The sequence below is a fragment of the Athalia rosae genome, chromosome 5, assembly GCF_917208135.1.
Source record: "Athalia rosae chromosome 5, iyAthRosa1.1, whole genome shotgun sequence".
NCBI classification, from domain to species: Eukaryota; Metazoa; Arthropoda; class Insecta; order Hymenoptera; family Athaliidae; genus Athalia; species Athalia rosae.
This window is the reverse complement of record NC_064030.1, coordinates 13553343-13573994: the sequence shown is the minus strand read 5'-3', so window position 1 is coordinate 13573994 and position 20652 is coordinate 13553343. Positions and strand designations below refer to the sequence as shown.

The 20652-nt window shown below is 38.5% G+C and overlaps 1 protein-coding gene and 1 long non-coding RNA gene across 6 annotated transcripts in view; one reads left to right on the top strand and one right to left on the bottom strand.

The window, feature by feature from the left end:
- Positions 1-20652, bottom strand: part of LOC105684350 (tyrosine-protein phosphatase 99A-like) — a 294338-nt gene that overhangs the window by 50325 nt on the left and 223361 nt on the right. For 4 of the 5 annotated variants that reach the window (XM_048656205.1, XM_048656208.1, XM_048656206.1 and 1 more), the window contains exon 3: positions 15894-16017. In XM_048656205.1, the coding sequence (XP_048512162.1) occupies positions 15894-16017 (124 nt within the window). Of the gene's footprint in view, positions 1-15893; positions 16018-17126; positions 17167-20652 lie in introns of those variants that run through there. The other variant, XM_048656210.1, reaches the window with a different exon arrangement.
- LOC125501137 lies at positions 7653-10923 on the top strand. The gene is made up of 3 exons (XR_007278656.1): positions 7653-7796; positions 9802-10024; positions 10074-10923. It is a non-coding gene; the product is annotated as an uncharacterized LOC125501137 (long non-coding RNA).

The following is a 20652-nucleotide window of genomic DNA, read 5'->3' as shown; positions in this document are numbered from 1 at the left end:
CGGAGACGAGAGGAGAAATTAAAAAAAAAAAAAAGGAGTAAAATTAATACTGAGAGATTCCCGCCCCCGCCCTCCCGCGACTCTGGAGTGTATAAGGTGAAATTTTCTGAAGCGAAAGAAAGAAAGAAAGGAAATAAATGAAAGATTCGAAAATCAGAATTAGAAATCAAGTGGTGTGGACGAGTGTGAAATACTTTGAACTTTTAAATTTTAATACTTTGAAAGTGACGAATTTTTGCGAGAAAGTTGTTACACACGAGAATCTATGTTGTCACAGGAATAAAATGGGGAATAAAAGAAAAAAACTCTTAACAAGAACCGCGCGACAATCGTGCGTCTCAAATTCTCTGTCGAGTCTCGATATAAATAGAGATTCTTTCGATCCCGCTCTGTACGTAGTACATAGATATATACGTATCGCTATTATATACCCTCATCCACAACCCTACACTCGGATCCCATAGAGCAGAGGATATCTTTTCTACTTTTGGATTTTCTTTTTCTTCTCTTTTCGTTTTTTTTTTTTTTCTGTCGCAAGTTCAGCCTCCGCCTTTTCTCTGCTACGTCCTTCGCCTTCAGGACTCTAGTTTCTTGGATAAGGGTCCCGAGACTTCCAAGTTTCTGTCTTTTATTCGTCAACCCTTTTCTCTTATTGCCATGATACACCGGGTACAATGACCCGGCCGTAGGAACCTTCGTCAAAAACTAATGAACCCCGACGCGTATGAGAATTTCTCTCCGTTCTCCTCTCTGCGTACTTTCATTTTTATTTATCTCATGTTACTCTTATCTATTTTCATCTCCGCGATCGCCGATCGTTCGTTATAAATATCTAGTTTTTTTTCTTCCTTTCCTTAATTTTCCTGTTTTTTTTTTATCTTTGCCCAAATTCATCCAGTCGTACGTAATAACGTTACATTTTATTATTTAAGCCACCCGGAGGAATGTTGTACAAAAGGGTTCTCTCGTTTCGGGATCCCTAATATTAGCTATAGCTTCCTGCAGATATCTGCCTTAGAAATGTATTAATTATTACAAAAACGTTGGCGGTTAGGCCGGTTTAAACGATCCTCCTAATTGCAAGGTCGAGTTAAGGTCGGACTGGGTTAGGGTCAGGTCGCAAAAAACATTACTCTTCCATACATCCACGTAGACCTCGAATTTTCCAACCGCTCCTCCCGAAACCCCCGCCGACCACGAATATCGTGCAACTACCATATTAACATCAAACGCGAACCGAACTAGGATTTCCAAAAATAAAAAAAAATAAATAAAAATAACATTCAACCCCCTCGGCCCTTCGATGTTTATTTTTATTTCCACAATATCGATTGTGTCCGAATTGTACGGTTAACGATCCGCCGTGCGTGGGGATTAAAAAATGGCGGCAAGAACGTGATAGAAAAAAACAAACAAAAAAAAAAAAAAACAATCGTGAGAAATAAAATAGTCGTCGGGTCGTTTAGTGAAAATTGTGTATAACCTAGGTGGATATAGTCGAATCGTAACCTGGGCGATATTTTAATATTCATTATGGTAATTAGGCGATTAAATGGTTTTCAACTCTGTATGGCACGATGGTCGATATCCCTTTGCCGGGGTCCGGATTTTCGAGAAATCTAGCTGGCTTTATCGGGGTCGGGCGCTTCGGCGGTAGGCGAACACGGGGATGGGAGCTTCGCGAAATCTACTCGAGGGGGACCGCGAAGAGCTGTTCGCTGCCGCTTCGCGCGCTCTATGGAAAGGCGTCTTTCCCGGTTGGTGGCTAATCTCATGGAATTTATGAACCCGCTCGCGCCTCGATAACATCTCACAGACACCCGAAACGCACGCGGTGATCGAAGCTAATATTATTGGCTACCTTAACAACCCCGTTTATGAGGTATAAAACCTACTCCTACCCCGCTGCCACTTCGATAATACCGAAACACACGAGCTAATAATAAAATCATCGGGATTATTAACTTCGTATTTTTATGGAAGAATAAGAAGAAAAAACAACCTGGACCAAAAAGCCAACGACTTTTCATATTCGTTGAGGTGGGTGGGATACGCGTGGAATTTTCAAAAAAATTTCGTTTTTTTTTTTTTGTTTTTGTTTAATTAATAATTTGAAAAACAGAATAAAAATGAATCTCTCCCCCTTGAAAGACTTGAAAATGAAAGAAGGGAAAAAACAAAAATCGCGTCGATCAAAAATTGCGGAAGCTCGAGGAAATTTCGGTTTAGAAAAATATATACGCATCACTTCCCCGCACTGTAGCCCATTACTCGTTCCCCCGTTTAAATTATACGGAATTCGATGACGTAGATCAAGCTCACCGCTATCAGCCACTGATTGCGGCGATCGGACGTTCCTAACTTTTAATTAAATTACTTAATTATTGATTACCTTTTATATATATATATATATATATATATACATATATAACCTCTACACGTACCACGTACAGTGTGAACACTGAGGTAACGATCCAATCGATAAAATGCTTCAGCAGTCCGAGGGTCCCCGCGGTGACAGTGACGTGAACTCCGTTTTTCTTTTTTTTTTTTTCATTTTTCTTTTTTCTTCTTTTATTCGACTTTGTTTCGCAAATTGGATGTACACTTTTGTGGGATACGGTCTTGTTGCGTATTTTTTTTTTTTTTTTTTTTCAAATCAAGTACTGTTCCGCGAATGTTAGGGAGGTTTCGATGTATTGAATTTCAAGGTACGCAGGGATCGCAATACAGTATGTAAAGCGTCGTGATGTTAGGATGTATATAATTAAGATTTGGTATGGTTACGTAAAGCTCATCTAGGTTGCGAAACACCATACATGAAACACATACATGGGCATGTGCATATGTATATATATACATATATATATATATATATATATTTACAAATAATATAACCTACACGGTGGGAAGTAATAATTTGTGTGTAATCCTTAGTGGCGTTGGGGATTCACCGAAATGTTGCAAGGACGGATATACTAGGCTTATAACACGATTATTAATGTAGATGAATAGCCCTGAGGTTCAACATTAATTGGTTTGTACATAAATATGTGATCAATATAATCAACGACGGCGATGTTGCTACAATTACACGTGAACGCACGTGCGTCGTAATACTATACATATACTTCACATCCAGATCCGCATGTAAGGATGATTAAATTCGGACGAAGTAATTTTCCAACAAGTATTACTGTCGTCGAAGTAATAAAAAGGAAGGAAGAGGAACGTCCGGGCATGGGTCCTCGAATTTTTTCAGAAGCGAATTATGTATAGTACAGCAAGAGTTTCCGCGGCTGCGGTAAATTTTAATTCTTAACGTTTTTTTTTTTTTTTTTTTCTCTTCGCCACTTTTTTATATTATTTTATTTCACTTTTTTTCTGCTCCCTCTTCTCTTTTTCTCTCACCCCTCTTCATATAATTTTTAATTTCATTTCACCAGATTAAGGGGTGGAATACTTAAACAGTGCGTGGCATTTCTTAATTACTGCAGATGATGCATAGCTTGCGCAGTTTTCCGTCTACGGTTCTTTAATTTTTTCTCCATTTTCTTTTTTTTCCTATTTTTTTGTGGCGTGTTTCTACCCTAAAATGTCGCTATGATTCTTATTCCGCTCTTTCCTCCCCCTCCGAGGGGTAAATGTTTTTTTCCAATGAGAGCAAACCACTGGAAATGGGAGAAAAAAAATGTTGGAAAATCCAAAAGTTTGGAAGATCAAAAAATCCACAGGATAGGGACTAGTAAAACCAGAAGCGACAGTAACGGCGGCTCCTTTTATGTTTCTGTTGCCAGTTTTCGTGGCCTTGAACGGCGGTCGCCATGTTTTCAAAACATTAATTGATGAACGTAGCATTGGCGGCCATCTTGTGCTAATCTACATGGTCAAAATATGGCCGCCGCTCGCTCGAGGCCACGAAAACTGGCAACAGAAAAATATTGTATTGTCGCTTCTGGTTCTACCAGTCCTTATTCCGTGCCTTTTGCATTCATGTTATTGCAATGAAAAGTTGGAGAAGTGAGAAATTTCAGGCTAAAAATTCAACTATCGACGCGCCATCTATGAACGTGAAATAAGAACTTCAAATTTACGCTTTGGTAAGTTCCTCTCTGTGTCATTTCGTCAGTCAAGTGTTGTTTGGAATTAGTGGCGATGATCGAAGCTGAAAAATCCGGTGTCTTCTATTCGATCGATAATAGAGCAAAAATCTCTCGGGCAAAAGTGAAACGAGACGAAATGCACGGTAAATATATCGAGGATTTCGCGGGTATCCCGTGTGTACGTGTTTGATAAATGGGGAAGGGATCAGTTTGTAGTTATTTAACCGGAAATGGGGATATCGAAGCGGCAGAGCTAGCTGGTTGAACAGGAAGTAAGTAAGCAACGCTTGATACGACGTTAATTACGTTAATTATTCGGCTGTGTTCATGGGGTATAACCGGTGCGGTAATTACACGGGCTCAAAAAGCATGTGGTACGTACGATACGAGCGTGGAGTAGGTATATAACCATGGGATTATATCGTATATACTAAATAAGGGCAATTAACCACTTGGTCAACTTTTTATTTCGCTCACTACGAAAGTAAAAAACCTGTAAAAACACTACCGCGTTAAACTTTTGGGAATCCAACGATAAACCGAAACAAATATGCATTTTTCAGTGGAAAAACAAAACGCGATTTTTTCCAGTCCAAGAATCGCAAAACTCTTCAGCTTTCTGACTCGAAAACCGAAATCTTTTTCTCTGGTATATTTCCGATGCTCTGCCAATATTGAATTATTTAAAAAATTTCCGATGTCTCGATTAATTTTATTCCAAGTTCAATCCGTATAGATAAAAAACGAGAAGAACAGAGGGAAGAAAGTTGTTGAAATTATTATTTAAAGATTATTGGTAAATATTTCGAATCTCGTCTCATTGATTCGAAATCAGTTACAGGGTGAATATAAATTTCATAAATTATATGTAAATAAGGTTGAAAAAAGTTTGATGGGTTTTCTCGTTTCCGCGTGTAGTAAAAGTATAACCGATGCAGCGCCGAGGTGAGATGGGATTTATATCGCCGTCGCATATAAGGTTGCCCGTTGCAAACAAGATTTCAAAGAACTTCCGTCATAATTGCTGGCTGTTATTGAAATTCAGGAAAAACGAAATGAGAAAATACAAGAAAAAAACATAACAAACAAAGTAAAGTTCTTTATCGGACAAAATTTAAATCGAGATCGGTAAAAAGCTCCGAGACGGTGCGTATATATAGGTAAAACAAGAAATATGACACGAAGTAAAACGGGCGCACGAATGTAAACCAAAAAAAAAAAAAAAGAAAAAAAAAAAATTTATGGGACAAGAGGAGAGTATTACAACTTATTCTAAATTTTTATCCGCGTTTCCCCGCTGTTACTTATGTACGTTATTTTTGAATTACCTTTCGATTGATTTTCCCCCAATATACATTTGGATGTTCACTTTTTCACAGAGTGTGAGCATTGGTGATAAATAGGGGTATACGCGGGTACGTACGTGTGGTTTATTTTATGGGCTTGAAACGTTTTATTAATAGGTCATTTGTAATAAGAGGAAGAAAAAGTCGAGGGAGGGATTATTCAATTATTATCGCGTCGATGGTAGTGGTGGTGGTGATGGTGGTGGTGGTGGTAATCCTGGAAATTGTAAATGTGAGTTCGCATGGAAGGGAATAGTGTAAATAAATGAAAATATATAAGGTCCCGTGCACCGCATTTCCTTTTGCCTCAGTTCCCGGCGAAAGGTGGAATGTGAATGATGAGTCTGTTTGCTTTTAAACTCGCGCGCGTAATTATATTTACTAACGTTCGAGTTTTGTTTGCGGACTGGTCGTTAAAAGTTAAAGGTTCAGTATATCTTCCGTCCTTCCTTAATTCCACCTTCCTTTGCATATACTTCTTTTTTTTTTTTTACTTCATTTTTATTTTGTTGTTCACCACCCGCACGTATACGACGAACCTTCGCGCCCATAAATTTTCACCATCCATAACCGAAGAGTAAAACGAATAAAAAAAAAAAAAAAGAACAGAGTAAAATACCACCGTGATACTCGTGTATTGGAAACAAATTACCGGTGAACTTTATTACCAACGAAAAATCGAACCGGCACACTCGAGGTTTTCAGCTTATTCTCTACCTACTTTCGTTCGTTCAATCCTATCCAGATCGAAAGGAATAAATTCAAAAACCATTTCATCTCCCCCGTACCATACAACTCACCCTATTATACTCCTCCGCACAATTTCAGCCGATTTGGAAAACCAACAATCTCAGCCCCCCCCCTCCCTGATGGGTATTTTTTCATCGCCGAAGGTACCTTATAAACTGTGCTTTTTTTCTTCTTCTCCTTTTTCTTTTCCTTCTTCTTTGTTTGTATCAATTAATTATTGGATTCCCTTTCAAACGAAGCTTTTCAATTTAATGTGATGAAATGAACGCTCCGACAGTGACGTATACAAGTACTTTTCATTTCTCCTTTTTCGACGACGTCACGTGATTTACTTCTCTTTTATATATAAATTTTCAATAACGTCTTTTTTGATCCCATCAGAAAATCTAGAAGATTCAATCTGCGGGATCTTCTTCTTTTTTTTTTCATTTTATCGTTCGAAAATACTCTGTCTTTCCATCATCGGTGAAACTAACCTCAACTTTGACCCGAAAGAGAGGCGAGTGCCTCGATTTTTCGGAAGGAAAAATTACCGCTCAGAATCGATGTCCCTGCCAAGATGGCGATCGATACGAATTTAATTCATGGCTTTATGTGTTCGGTGGGGTTTTAAAACATCGTTGAAACCATAAGATCCCATAAATTTGACGTGTACCCACGTTACGAGGGAAGGGATTTCCGAAAGTTCGCGAATAATGCAGGGTGTGCGCAACGAGTACGAAGGTTGGCAAAGGTGGCGGTGTATACGGCGGCGGTTGGAGGAAGGTTGTCAGGTTACTTCCACCACATAATTTTCGGTTTATGACAATTATTATCTGACGTATACTACGCGTATTCTCACACCACCTCCTTTATGCAACGGGCGCGAACTCCCGGAGAGATGTTTTTTTCTCCTCTCTTTTCTCCCCCCTCATTCCTCACTCGTGCCATCTCATCTCATTTTTCAGACCCCATGTATAGTCACACGAAGTCGGTACTTTGTTCTCAATTTATGAAAAACTCACTAGTCGAAGGGCTGGCACTCACGGAGAATTTTTTTTTCATCCGCGGAGCGAAAACGCACCTTTTCGTTCCTCCCTAGCGGAATGAAAACGTAGATTTTCGCTCCGCTGTTGAAGAAAATAGTACGAGAACTTGCAGAAAAACCTTGTAAAAAGTCGAGGTTCCCGAAGTGTAGCCTTTTTTCTCACTAGGTGCACAATATCCTATTCTTCACCAGTGTAGCGAAAACACTCGTTTTCCTTCCTACGGAGCGGAGCGAAAACGAGCGTTTTCCCACCGCTGTCGAAGAAAATAGCATGCAAATCTCGAGGAAATTTGCCTCGGGAACCTCAACTTTATACGCGGAGCGCAAACGCTCGTTTTCGCTCTCGGTGCGCAAAGTACAATTTTCCGATCACCCGATATGTTTCGTGCGAATTTGGACCAACCGCTGATCTCCGTGTTTCATTCCAGGTAGCGCAAACGTCAGGTGGTGTACCAGAGTACACGATTTTCTAACATCGGGTGGTCGTCGAACTTGGAAGACCCTGCGAAGACATAATCCTCGCAAGAGAAACTACTAACCACAGAGCTCAACCAGTCAAAGATAATCACAGTAAGCTCTTCTCTCATCGACATAGTCGGAAAATCGCGGGGTATGTATAGTACAGTACGTATGTACAGGGTGTTCAATTTTCAACGAGTCCGAATATCCCGGGAAATTTGCAATTCCATAGAAAAAAAAAAAAAAAATGATTCTGTTACAGAATCAACGGTCATCGTTAGAATTTAATGCCAGGTTTCTATGTTAGTTGAATCTGAAAAAAAATTTCATCGTCAGCTGAACCGATGGTTTTAAAGAAATGGAACACCCTATAGATGCGAATTTCTATACTGCAGTATATCCTGAAGAATTAGCGATTAAAGTTTGAAATCAGGAGAACAACAGAGAGAAATGAAGAAGAAGGAGAAAACTAGTTATATGTACCTGAGAACGATGACATCCAGAGGCGGATTTGTCGCAACTTTTACAACTTCTTTTTAAAGGAAATTCGCATCACGTTAGAAGTAGTTTATATCAATATCCCGATCTACCGCCAATTTCACGTCGTATTTCATCAATAATTGTCACTTATCGATTCTCGACTGCACGATATATTCTGCACGGAATAAAATGAAGTACGACCTATATCTTGACCAAAAAAAAAAAAAAAAATTTCATTAACAAAACACAATTAACCGTTCTCATTACATGACCACGATTAACGTTGTTATTTTTGAATTTTTTCCTTCACTTTCTTTTCTTTCGCTCGCAATTAAAAACAACAATAATGATAATCGTTAAATATATGAATTGGATTTCTGATTAAGCCATGTAATAATTTATTCAAATCAACCTCCGTATTAAATCAAGTGACGTTTTTTTCCTCGGTTTTTACCTCTCTTCGCATTCTCTATATCATTATTTTGATATTCATTTTCACTGTTATTACAATTATTACTATCACCATTTTTTTCCGAAGCAGTCCGACACGATGGAAAGAGAATTTTATTCTCTACCGATTGATTAGGCAATCTCTCTGTAATTTTTTTTTTTTTTTAACTTTACGGCGAAGTTAGCAGTTGATATAAGTTTCCCTATACAGGATGACTATCGTCAGAGGTGTCCGAATAGGCGGAGACTAAACGAGGTCACGTGAGCGCGACAACGAATACAACGGCCGGTCTATCGTGTTGCTATTTTCTTCTGCAAATTCTCGCGCTTTTCATTGGCTACAGAGGCGAGGCGTGACTTCGATCAGTTCTCGCCCATCCGAATACCTTTTGTGACTCTCCCTGTATAATATAAGATATATGAAAGAACATTATTTGGTTTTTTCTCAGGTAAAACGTAACTTAATTTTGTTTTCTTTCCTTCTTATTTCCTTCTTATAAATGGGACGATACGAATAAAAAAAAACAAAAATTGTAGAATCCAAATGTGCACACCTTGTTCCTCTCTCTTTCTCATTTTGTTATCAAATGTTGTATGAAATGGGTGGCAATGATCGAGGCTGAAAAACCACGCGCTTTTTTTCGACCGATGACAGAACCTAACCTCTCTCGCTTCGCGTCCGACGCATGCGAAATAAAAAGAGAAGAGAGAGAGAGAGAAAAACCGAAAGAAGCGTTTGTAATCCGAGAGGGGGTGGAAAAAGGACGTTGGGAATCATCAAAGAGTCAGAGTTGCTGTGAAATTTCTCGTGAACAAATCCCAGAAGTGTCCAGCCAATCAGAATCTTTATAATTAAGTTTTCTGTCTAATCTTTGAAACGGTTGCCCTGTTTCTACCGAGTTGGGCACAGCGCTCGCATAAACATCCCAATATAGCAAGGGATTCACGGAATTAGTTGAGAGGTCAGGGAAGCTGAGCGGATTCCCACAGGATCATTCTCTCTTATATACCTCGCGACTTGCGGATGTTATCCCGCTATATAAGTGAAGATACCCAACTACGATACCCGACTACCTTCACGCAGCCCCCCCCTCCCCCTCCGCAACGAAGAGAGATCTTCGCTCTCTTTTTTACCGGCCATTCATTTTTTTAGCCTCCATTTTTATTTTTCTCTCTTCTGTTCCAGAATGGAAAGTCGAATTCCCAGTCTCTCTTCTCGACGATTCCGACGCACTCGATGTCGCGATTTTTAATCGGAATCCGGAGAACTTCTTTGGAAGAAACAATATGTTCTCGCGCGCCCGACTCGCGCTCAAAATAATTGTAATCCTCGCTGAAAATTGAACACCCTGTACAGAGAACGAAGTTGGAAATTTCTACCATCGGATCGGCATTGGTGAACGTATATAGTATGTAATACATATATATATATATATATATGTCTACACTAAATTGCAGACCGCCCTTTCGATTAATTGGACGTGCAACGCGGATGGACGGAAGGACGTCGAATGTGATTGCTTCGAACGACGGAGACCGAGACGAAAAGTTGCGCGGTAAAAATCCAGTGCAACAAGAGGTACTACGTAAGATCGGCAAAGAGCGAAATTCTCGTCCGCCAAAAGCGGATGGAATCGAAACGTCGATTCGAAAAATGAGCGCAGAAATTTTGGCCAACTTGATAGCAGTGCTTGTAATAGAGCGAGCGATCGTTAGAGACATTGCTCGAACCACGACGACGATAACGGTGGTTTTCCTATACGGTTTTAATTTTTCAATTTTTCAATATTTTTTTTCTTCCTCTTCCATTCTCGTGCTTTTGCACACGGGTCCGCTGCAGCTGGCTGCGGGGTTGAGTGAAATGACTTTAATATACATGGACGATTTTATGCGAAAGTTAAAGCTCGGTGGAAAATGTAAAAGAGATGACTCAGGAAATTTAAGAAGCTGACAGTGCTCGTTAGCGAATTAAATAATAGTTGAAGAAATATGTAGCCCAGACATACGTATATTTCACATTACCGGTGGACAGAAAGAGAAAAAAATAAAATAAAATAAAATAAAGTGATATCTCGTGGAAAAGTTTTACTGCTGAACTCGAATAACCTCACCAAATTTATATTATATAATCGCTGCATTGAACATGAATTTATTATCGCTCCGACGATGTTGAAAGTGTGGTTTAAAAAAAAGGAGTACTTTTTTTATTTTCATTTTTTCCAAATTCTCTTTTCCATTTCGCGTTTTCTCTCAATTTTCGACAAATCTCAGTCAATCCGGGCCTAATTTCGTTTCAAAATTTTTTTATAAGTTCTTCGGAGCGTTTTTTTAATTTTCTCATTCAAACAATCACACATATCAGCTGCTTCACTTCCTCCGTAATCCCTCAAGATCTCCTGTATCTCTTTCTCTGACCGTTCAATTTTTTTTTTCAATGGTTTTTCTTTCTTCTTCAGTTTCATTGCTGCCGTCAATTACACAGATTCGACTTTAGATTTTCCGATTTCTCGTGAGCGTTAATTTTTTCTCTTTTTTTCTTCTTCATTTTACACGGTTAGACGACACATTGAACACGTACGCGTACGCGCGTACGTTTTTTTTTCTATCTGAGACAGAGAATAACCATAAAAAAAATAAAAAAATAATACAACCAGAAAAAAAAAAGGATCAGTACCGGTGATAATAAAAATCGTTTCCGAGAAAGGTATTATAGCGCTCGGGCAATGCAGTTTCTAGAGTGGAAATCTCTTTTCTGGAGAGTACCTATCTGGTGTTATAGTAGGTATAGAATAGAATGAAACGAACGAGGTGATTTACAAGGTTGAGAAAGATTTATTTGACGCGCTTAAATGCTTACTTTATCGCGGCTAGCTAGCCCCTGGCATACATATACATACTATACATATATGTATAGTACATGTCTAGTGATAGGGGAGGTTAGGGGGAGGTGGGGTGGGGTGGGGTGGGGGTAGTGTGTTTAAAATCCCTTTTATTGAGCGTATAATAAAACGTGAACGCCGTTACGTCGACGCCGACATCGAACCGTGCTTAATTTCCAACTCGTCTCTCTCACCCCCCGCCCCCCCCCCCCCCTCCCTCCGTGTAGCTCTGATAATTTTTTCCTCGTTAAAAGCTCCGCAATTGCAGTGATTCCGAAGGAGGGTTCTATAATGGAAGTGACGTATCGCAACGGTCAGAAGTAACGAAACGGATCCGACGTGGAAATACATAAGAAACGGGCGCAACAAAAATTTCTTTCGATATTTTCGATTTCTGTTTTTTGTTTTTTTTTTTCTCACCGCGAGTTGATACGGAAGAGGAAGTTTGAGATAAGGGGAACAGTGTCCAGCTGCAGGTGGTTTTTTACCTTTTTTTTTTTTTTTTTCTCTCTTTGCCCTTCTTTCATCTGAAATAAGGCTATGTGGGGGATGGTTTTAGGTGCGCGATAACGATAGAGATAGAGATATAGAAGGTTCTTGTGGATTTTATACGGGAAATAAAATGCTTCGCTAAGAGGGGAAGGTCAGAAAAATCCTTGCGGAGGAATAAAAAAGAGTAGGAGAGAAAGAAACCGAAGAGAGAGAGAGAGTGAACAAAAACAAAAAAAAAAAAAAACAAAAAAAACAAAAAAAAAATCAAATGTAAAAAAAGTATGGGAGGAATAAAAAGAAGAGGAAAACCCATGAAGCGGGGAAAAAGAGGGCGGCCTATCTGTACGTATATGTGTGTATGTGTGTACATACGTACGTATATAGATATATAGGGGAATTTGGAACGGAACGGGAGAAGCGAATCGCGTTTCTCTGGAGATGACCCAGCTTTCGTTTAAGCGATGCTCCGTTATGGGGTGGCGCTACGCGTCCTTCCCTAAAACATCCGAATGAAGGCTATAAATTGTTGGAGAGCGAACTGAAACTGGGAACTGGGCTCGGAACGAACGAAACTATACCTCAATATTGCGAAGAGATATCGCGTTACCCGAAACCGACCGCCGAAGATCAAATGAAAACCAAAATGTCCCTTTGCACGCTTCGACGCTAATCTTTTATTTCCATCTCTGCGGGGAACGGAAGGAACGAGAATAAGAAAAAAAAAAAAAACTCTCACCCCAGTACGCCTCGGACGCGAAGCGGGAGGGGTTGGACTCTGTTATCGGTCGAGAATAAAATACGTGATTTTTCAACTTCGATCATAGCCGCCAATTTTATATAATTTGAAAAAAAATGAAAATTCGACCGAAATATGTCGTTTTTAGCAGCAAAAAATGTGGTACGGAGAAATCCGCCAGACAGCATCTTTGCAGTTTTTATTTCACATTCATATCGAAGCCTGATATTTCTAACTCTTCGAACTTTCATAGTTTCACCTGACTGTTTCATTTTTCATACCTTATGACACCCGGTTCGCAAAATCAACCCGTTTTGCAACAATTACTATACAGAACAATTTTGAAAATTCTTCGCAGATCGATTGCAAAAAAAAAAAGAAGCTTTCGCCAATTTTTCTATCAACTTGAACGTGTAAAATGTTCGGAAATACATATACGTATGTTAATTTTTTGATTTTTTTTGATTTTCAAACAAATAGTTTTTCGGCATTATTCTTCAAGATCCCCCGGGGCGTTTCAAATTATAATTTCTTTCAGTAAAAAATTTCGGAATGGCTCTTACTTATTATTACGATAAGGGGAGTGGGACATAATTAATAATGAAGTTTCCTTAGTTCCTTGCCAAAAGTTTGGTGGTTACACCGTATAGATATAAAAGTAGAAGAAAAAAATAACGGGGAAGGAGGAAGAAGAAAAAAAAAAAAAAAAAATTCCGTACGAAACTGGAATTTTAAGATCCCCGACTTTATTTTTATCATTATTATTATAGTATGTATATTATAACATGAAACTAATATTTTTCAAAAGTTTTCTCGACTAGTACGCGCCAGTTCATTCCCAGCTGGGCTTACGATAGTTTCCCCCCCCCCCCTCCCCCCCCTACCACCTTTTCATCCAGATTCTTTTTTTCACCGTATTTTCGACCCTTTTTCTAGTCACCCTTTCCGTAGAGTTAGTCAAGGGTAAAGTGAATGGAGAAGAAGTGTTATGAAAATGTTAACGAGGTTAATGAAACTGACAATGACAATGACAATGATAGTAATAATAATAATAATAATAATAATAATAATAATAATGATATTAGTAATCGCGTAGATGGAAGCGAAAAAAGAAAAGAAACGGTAAAGGAAGAAAATGGTAAAAAGTAACAAGGAGAAGAATAGGAGAGGAAGAGGAGAAAATTCTGAGCGAAACTCCAATATTTGGCGACCCCTAACGACATTCCCTGATATATTTCTAGCTACTTATCATCGCGGCTTATCCCTGTGAAAAACATGATTAAATATTTCCAAGAAAACGCCGAGTTCGCTATTATCGCAGTGCGCAGCTTCTGCTTTCCTCTTCAGCTATTTGGCTCTTTGCTTTATTCTGTTTGAAGAGACGATAAAAAAAAAACTACATACATACATATGTGAGACACATATGTACATATGTGTGTATGTACGTACGATGTCTTCCACGCCAACTCCTTGGCTCTAGTTGCGATTTTTCATATGCAAAAGCACTTCTCAAATCTTTCAAATTTATTTATTTGACGTAAACATTTTTTGTTTCTTCTGGGTTTTTTTTCTTGCAACTTCCGGTTTCTCTGCATTTTAGGGAAGAAAGGAAATTATTGTGATCACCCCGGAAATGTGAAGTTGAGTCCAATTTCGATGAACTTGGTCTCGACCGACGTGTCTCTTCCGAACTCAGAACTGATCAGATTTTGGCTTTGATCTGTTGAGTAGTTTTTCAATTATCCGAATAATAAAATTTCCAAAGGAGAAAAAAAAAAAATTGCCGATATCTTCGGTACGGATGAACGAATTCGGAAGAAAATCGATACCGGTAAGTTTTTCGGGTCGTTGATTACAAATTTGGAGTAAAATTGGCAAAATCGAAATTTTATGCGGTGAATATGCTGAATTAAAAAAAAAACAAAAAGAACGAAAAAAAAGTATTTGGCTTTCGACGAAAATTAATACTCTTCTTACTTATTTGGGTCGCTGATTGCGATTCTGAAGTCAGATTCGCAGAATTCCAATTTCACATAGTATCTTGAGAAAAATAAAATTTTCGACATAAAAAATCGTCGCATGAAATGTGATAATGAAACTTGAATGGAACAAATTGAATAACTCGCTTTTTTCCGGGAGATATACGAAGAAAGAAAAAAAGCAGCAGATTAGATAATGAGTACGAAGAAGAAGGTATACACATTACACATGAGAAAATATCTCACGATTAACGAATATGAGAGGAATGAAGAAAAAATAAAAAAAACAGGAAATGAAGAAGAGGAGTGGAAGAGAAAAAGAAGCGAATACATAAAACGATAAGAGCAGAAATTAACGGACCAGGGAGAAAAAAGAAATTGCAATAGAAAAAGAAAAAAAAAAAAAAATAGAAAAACGAATCGTCGTTGCAGCTTTATGGTACCGAGAAGTCCGGGCGGCAATAGCAATAGCGGTAACGCGCGCGAGCGTTCTGGAAAGCTAGAAAATTTTAAATTAAGTCAAGCCTCGGACGAGCAGCGGTAGCTCGTGAATTTTCTTGGGTTCCTGCTGCTGCCTCTGCTACTTCATATAATATTGGCCTCTCTCTCTCTCTCTCTCTCTCCCTCTCTCTCTCTCTTTCTGTATGTATCTGCTCACTTAGTTATTAAAATATTTCATTATATATATTTCTTAACGCAGGTAACCCGGGCCGGGTCGGGTTGGGTTGAGTTGGGTAGTACAATTAAAGCGGAAAATATTGTACCCCTATCCCACTACCACTATCCCATTTCCACCCTTCTCCCCTGCAGCTAAAACGCTCTTTCTATTTTCCTTTTTTCGCGCCGACGATCTGCGTGAAATTTTTTTTTTCATCTTCTTCGTCGAAGATACCGAGAGTACCTTGCCTTCCTTTTCTCCTCTTCTTATTAGTATTTTTATAATAATAATTTTTCGCACTATAACGCAAGCAGCATTCAATCGGCTTTTCATAAAGGTTTTCGGGACCGAAAGTAACAGTTTTCGCGACGGTCAAGTTCAGTCTGCAAACGCGGTACGGAAAAGTGCACTTTCGCTCCTAGGTCCGCAATGTACTATTTTCCGTCTTTGAAGTACATTTTTTTTTTTTTTTCAGAACACGCGGAAGATAAAGAATGATACGTGCGGATAAATGAAGCGTATTTTATCACTCACCTGATGTAGATCACGTAATTCGAGATCGGATTATTGTGGGAATTCGCACTCGCTGCCCACGAAAGATTAACGGATCTCGCTGTGAAGGCGACTATCAGAGGACGTCCCGGAGGATCTGGAACATCTGAAATTACGAATAAAAAGAAAACGATTGAAAAATCAAGAAACGGACATCGGGAAGGAAGCGCATAAATCGTGTGAAATAAACTTATAAGAGGCGTATCGTAGGCGAAAAAACTTTCCGCATAAATTCACGATCGCTGGGTATATATATATATATACTATATTCGACGTGTACGAATATTAAAATATTCATTCTAATTTTGTTGAAACATAAATTACACGCATCAGGATATTATCGAAGAAAAAAGAACTTAACCCAACCGACTTTCCTCGTCATTTTTATCGTCTGAAACTTCCGCACAACCTTTTTTTCCGTTCAATTAAACTCGCTGTATAAAAAGTTTTGGCGGAAAGAGGGCTTATACATACATAATACAAAAAACTCAATGTTTCCGAAACTATAATCCTGTTTTCATTTGTTTCCCGCGCCCCGGACCCCATAAAGAAAAGAGAAAAAAAAAAAAAAAAATAAAAAAAAAAAACACCAAGGCAAAAGAATTACTGAATGTATAACATATTCATAATGTATAGTGAATAATCTAATCGTCCGTGACCGTCTTGGGTCCCATCTTGGTTTAGATGGAAAAACTTTATTCATTTTTATTCATTAATTGTCTTTTTTTTCCTACCCTCCAAATTTTTTATCAATGCACGTTACGACGCGAATACATATTTCTTTATTTGTTTGTTTGTTTCGTTTACAAGGTTTTCAACAATTTTGCGAAACTTTTCAGGCTCGTTTAGACTTTGGCGTCCCTAAAATGTGGCGGTACATTTCATGCGATAAAAATATATCATTTGCTGTACATGAAAATGAAAGAGAAAAATAGAAAAATAGAAAAATGAAAATCTGCTCAAAAAATTGTGTCGGTCTATCGTCGAAATTTTTTGATAACCCGAAAATTTCGGGTTGGCGGGATTAAATTACTTCGAAAAGCGGAATACCTGCAGCCGGATTAGTTTTTTCGAAACGCGTCCGCGAGATGTGATTGCGTTTGTGGGTGGTGGTGGTAAAAAAAAAAAAAAAAAATGAAATAAATAAAATAAATGAAATTAGGAAAAACAAAACGGCAAGTTTTCCGGGTATACATATATTGCACGTACACGTACCATACACGTAGCTCGGCAGGGTCATGTGATCGGATAAGTAAGAGCGTTTAATATGCAGCGCTTGCCGTCCCCGGCGCGATATCATATTACGACCAGCAGGTTGCATAAAATCATAAATGAGGTCGCGCAACTTTGACCCCTAGATTAAGTCATCATCCACCCTGGCCCTCCCTCGTTCCACCTTTCTTGACTCTCCCTACGTTCTTTTCCAATTTCTTTCTTTGTTCACCTGGCGGCGCAGTTCGAAAATCATCAAATCAACCAATAAAATCCCTTTCGACTCGATTCTGTATTCATTTTTGTTCATTCCGTCTACGGAATTTTTCGATTTTCGAAATTTCATCCGTACCGCAAATCTCCGTGACGTTATTTTATTTCCATTTCACTTGACCTCCCTTTTTCACGTACGCGCGTACAATTTCTACACGCATAATCTAATTGGATTTTTTCGTTCGTGCCCTACGTACAGTATTGTATTCGTTAACTTCCCGTCATGTTTATTACGTAAACATGCTTGGAAAAATTCATGTGATTCGTAAGATGTTATTTTTTAGCGCAGTTTAGATTTTCATCTCAGATTTGTATTTTCAACTTCGTACGTGCAACGCAACGAACTTTGAAGTGCTCGTGTGGTGTAAAAAAAATTTTAATTACAATTCGAAAAATTTTTCGTTTCTACCATTCAGAAAAATGACGGAAAAATTCTTCCGCCTTTTTCCCTTTTGAATTTGATCTGAGGCGCGATGCAGATAACGCGTTATGTTTCCATTGCGCTGGTGTATGGTGAAAAATTTCACTCAAGGTTTCAGAAGGGCGAATCAAGGGATCTCTGGGGTACAACAACGCTTTCCTTAAGCGAAAAGGAACGTTCCTGGGGGCAACTTGAATCCATTTTTAGAATACCTTAAAACTTTCCGACCAACTAAAAAAACGACGGGAGAAAATAGATTGAAAGAAAAATTGGGATAACGACGATGCTGACGTTCGGCGTTCGTTTCTCAACGATTTTGAAAATTAGATTCCAATAGTGTACCGTGCACCAAGAGCGCAAACGGATATTTTTTTTCTCGAGGTGAGCATGATATTTTTTTCTACAGCGGAGCGAAAATCAGCATTTTTGCTCCGCTGTTGAAGAAAGTAGCATTTTCGCTCCTATCGAGCGGAGCGAAAACGAGAGTTTTCGCTCCACTAATGAGAAAAATAAGTTCTTCGCGATTCATTTTCGTTGTATTTCGTGAGGATTTCTTAATTTTCATCCTCGTCAACCAAATTTTTTTTCATCCCTTCTGACATTTTTCGAATCCATTTGTTTTTTTTTTTACTTCGTACACGTCGTCTCCCCCTCTCTTTTTTCTCTCATATCTGTCCGGTTTTCCTTCTTTTCGTTATGTTACGGATTTCTATTTTTTATTTTACCATTCTTCGTGTACGGCGGCCCCTTTCGCAAACAGCACCCTCGTACATAACGCAGATAATAGGTAAAAATAGAAGCGAATGGATAATCCAGCGATAATCCCAAGAAAAACACGCGTTTTAACGTCGCGTTTCATATAATGTTGACCTCTGATGTGGAAAAATATGCTTTTGCAACCGCTTGGCATTTTTCTATTTTTTCTTTTTTCCATTTTTCATTTCTTGTCATATCTACTTTCATCCCTTTTTGTTTCATCTTTTCTATCTTTCCTGTTGAACAGCGAAAAATCCTTACAATGGAATAACGATAAAAAAATTATCGAAAAATAAAGGCACACGTTTTACAAACGGGATATGCAGTTTACACGAATCATTGTTATTATTTTATCAGAGAATCGACACTGGTAAAAAATCAAAGAAACCGCAAAGACCGAATTAAACATCGTTTGATCTCCTTGGCTTTGATGCGAGCTTGCGGAAGAAGAAATTCCAAAGAAAAGGTAACCCAATAAACGATAAATAAAAAAATAAATAAAGTAATTTTTTTCAAAAAGACATACTCACGCGACTTTTCTCGATTCTCGAAAAATTGAAATCACTCGAAGAAGAAGGCTAAGGAGAACTCGAAAAAAAAAATTCGACGAGTCCTCGGGCACTTTACCGGCGAAATCTCAACTTATCATTCGGAATTTTTATTTGAACATCTTTATCCGTGTGTCATATTTATGCGGTCGTACAAATTCACGTGCGTGCGTGTGCACGTGTACACAGTATGTACAGCCAGGGACAAGGTGGGAAACAATTATTTGAAGACAAAAGATAAGGCGATGTCCTCGTGCAGAATAAGTCTCTCGAGGATGAAAATTTGTTGCCGCTGGTTGAAAGGGAGAACAAGGATAAGAGGGGGATAGAAACGGAAGTGAAGAGAGAGATAGGCGAACGTTATATGAGCAGTACATGTACATAAGAGGAAGCACATAAGCTCGGAAGTGGAGAGAGAAAAGGAGGCGCAAAAGCCCCAGGGGGTGAACGGCAAAATTTACATCGTCGCTTCTACATATGTTCCTTCGGAGAGTACTCGCCGTTTTATCTATGGTGCGTCACACGTCTGCCCAACTATTTTCGTGTACATACGTATATGTACATAATTACTGTACATAAATATGTATAGATGTAAACATGCACGCAGTACAATTGCAAATTCTTCGAAAAAATCCTTTGACTGGTAAATTTTATACGAATCGAGAAAGATGCTACGGAATAGGAAAGGAGAAAGACCTCACCGCTTTTACCGCAATTAGTAATTAATTATTCAACGCCATTTTGAAGAGAAAAAAAAAACAATTTTGCTCCTCTGAAGCAAAAAAAAAAAAAAAACGGAAAAAAGAAGTTTGAATTTAAAAAAAAAAAGTGTATTCGCGCATCGATAGTTTAAGAGAGTTGCGCCAAAAACGAAGAACGAACAAATTTATTTATAGAACGTTTCAGACAGTGGAAGGTTCAAGCTTCAATTTCACCTGAAATCCATCCGTCTAGGAGGATTTCGCGAAAAGTTACGAGCGCTTGAAAATTGACCATTTTTGCACAGAAGTCTGAAAATTGATGTAATTTTTTTTAAGGAGGCATATCTCAACGTAATATGAATTGTATTAGGTCGGTTACGTTATGCTAGGTTATGGCATATGGTGCATTTCTTAAAAAAGCGAGCGATTCAAAAAAATTTCGACAGATCCGTACGCAAGTATGGAAATAGGTATACATATATGATGGATATGTGTTCCAATAGCCATATGTACATACGAATACCCAAATCTATGTATGGTGCACTTTCTGACAAAGCGAGTGATTCGAAATTTTGTGGATAAATTCATGCCCATGTGATGATTACGGGCATAACTGATGCAACACGCGTATCAATAGCCATACGTACGTACGTACATAGATCCGAGTATATATGGTGCATTTTCTGACAAAGCGAGCTATTAAAAAATGTTGGCGAAATGCTCGACGATCTTGACGGTGTGTGACGAAAGAATGTAAAAAAAAAAAGTAAAAAATCAAATCAAAAGCAATTATACGATTCACGCGGAATCCCAACGTCCGCATATATTGT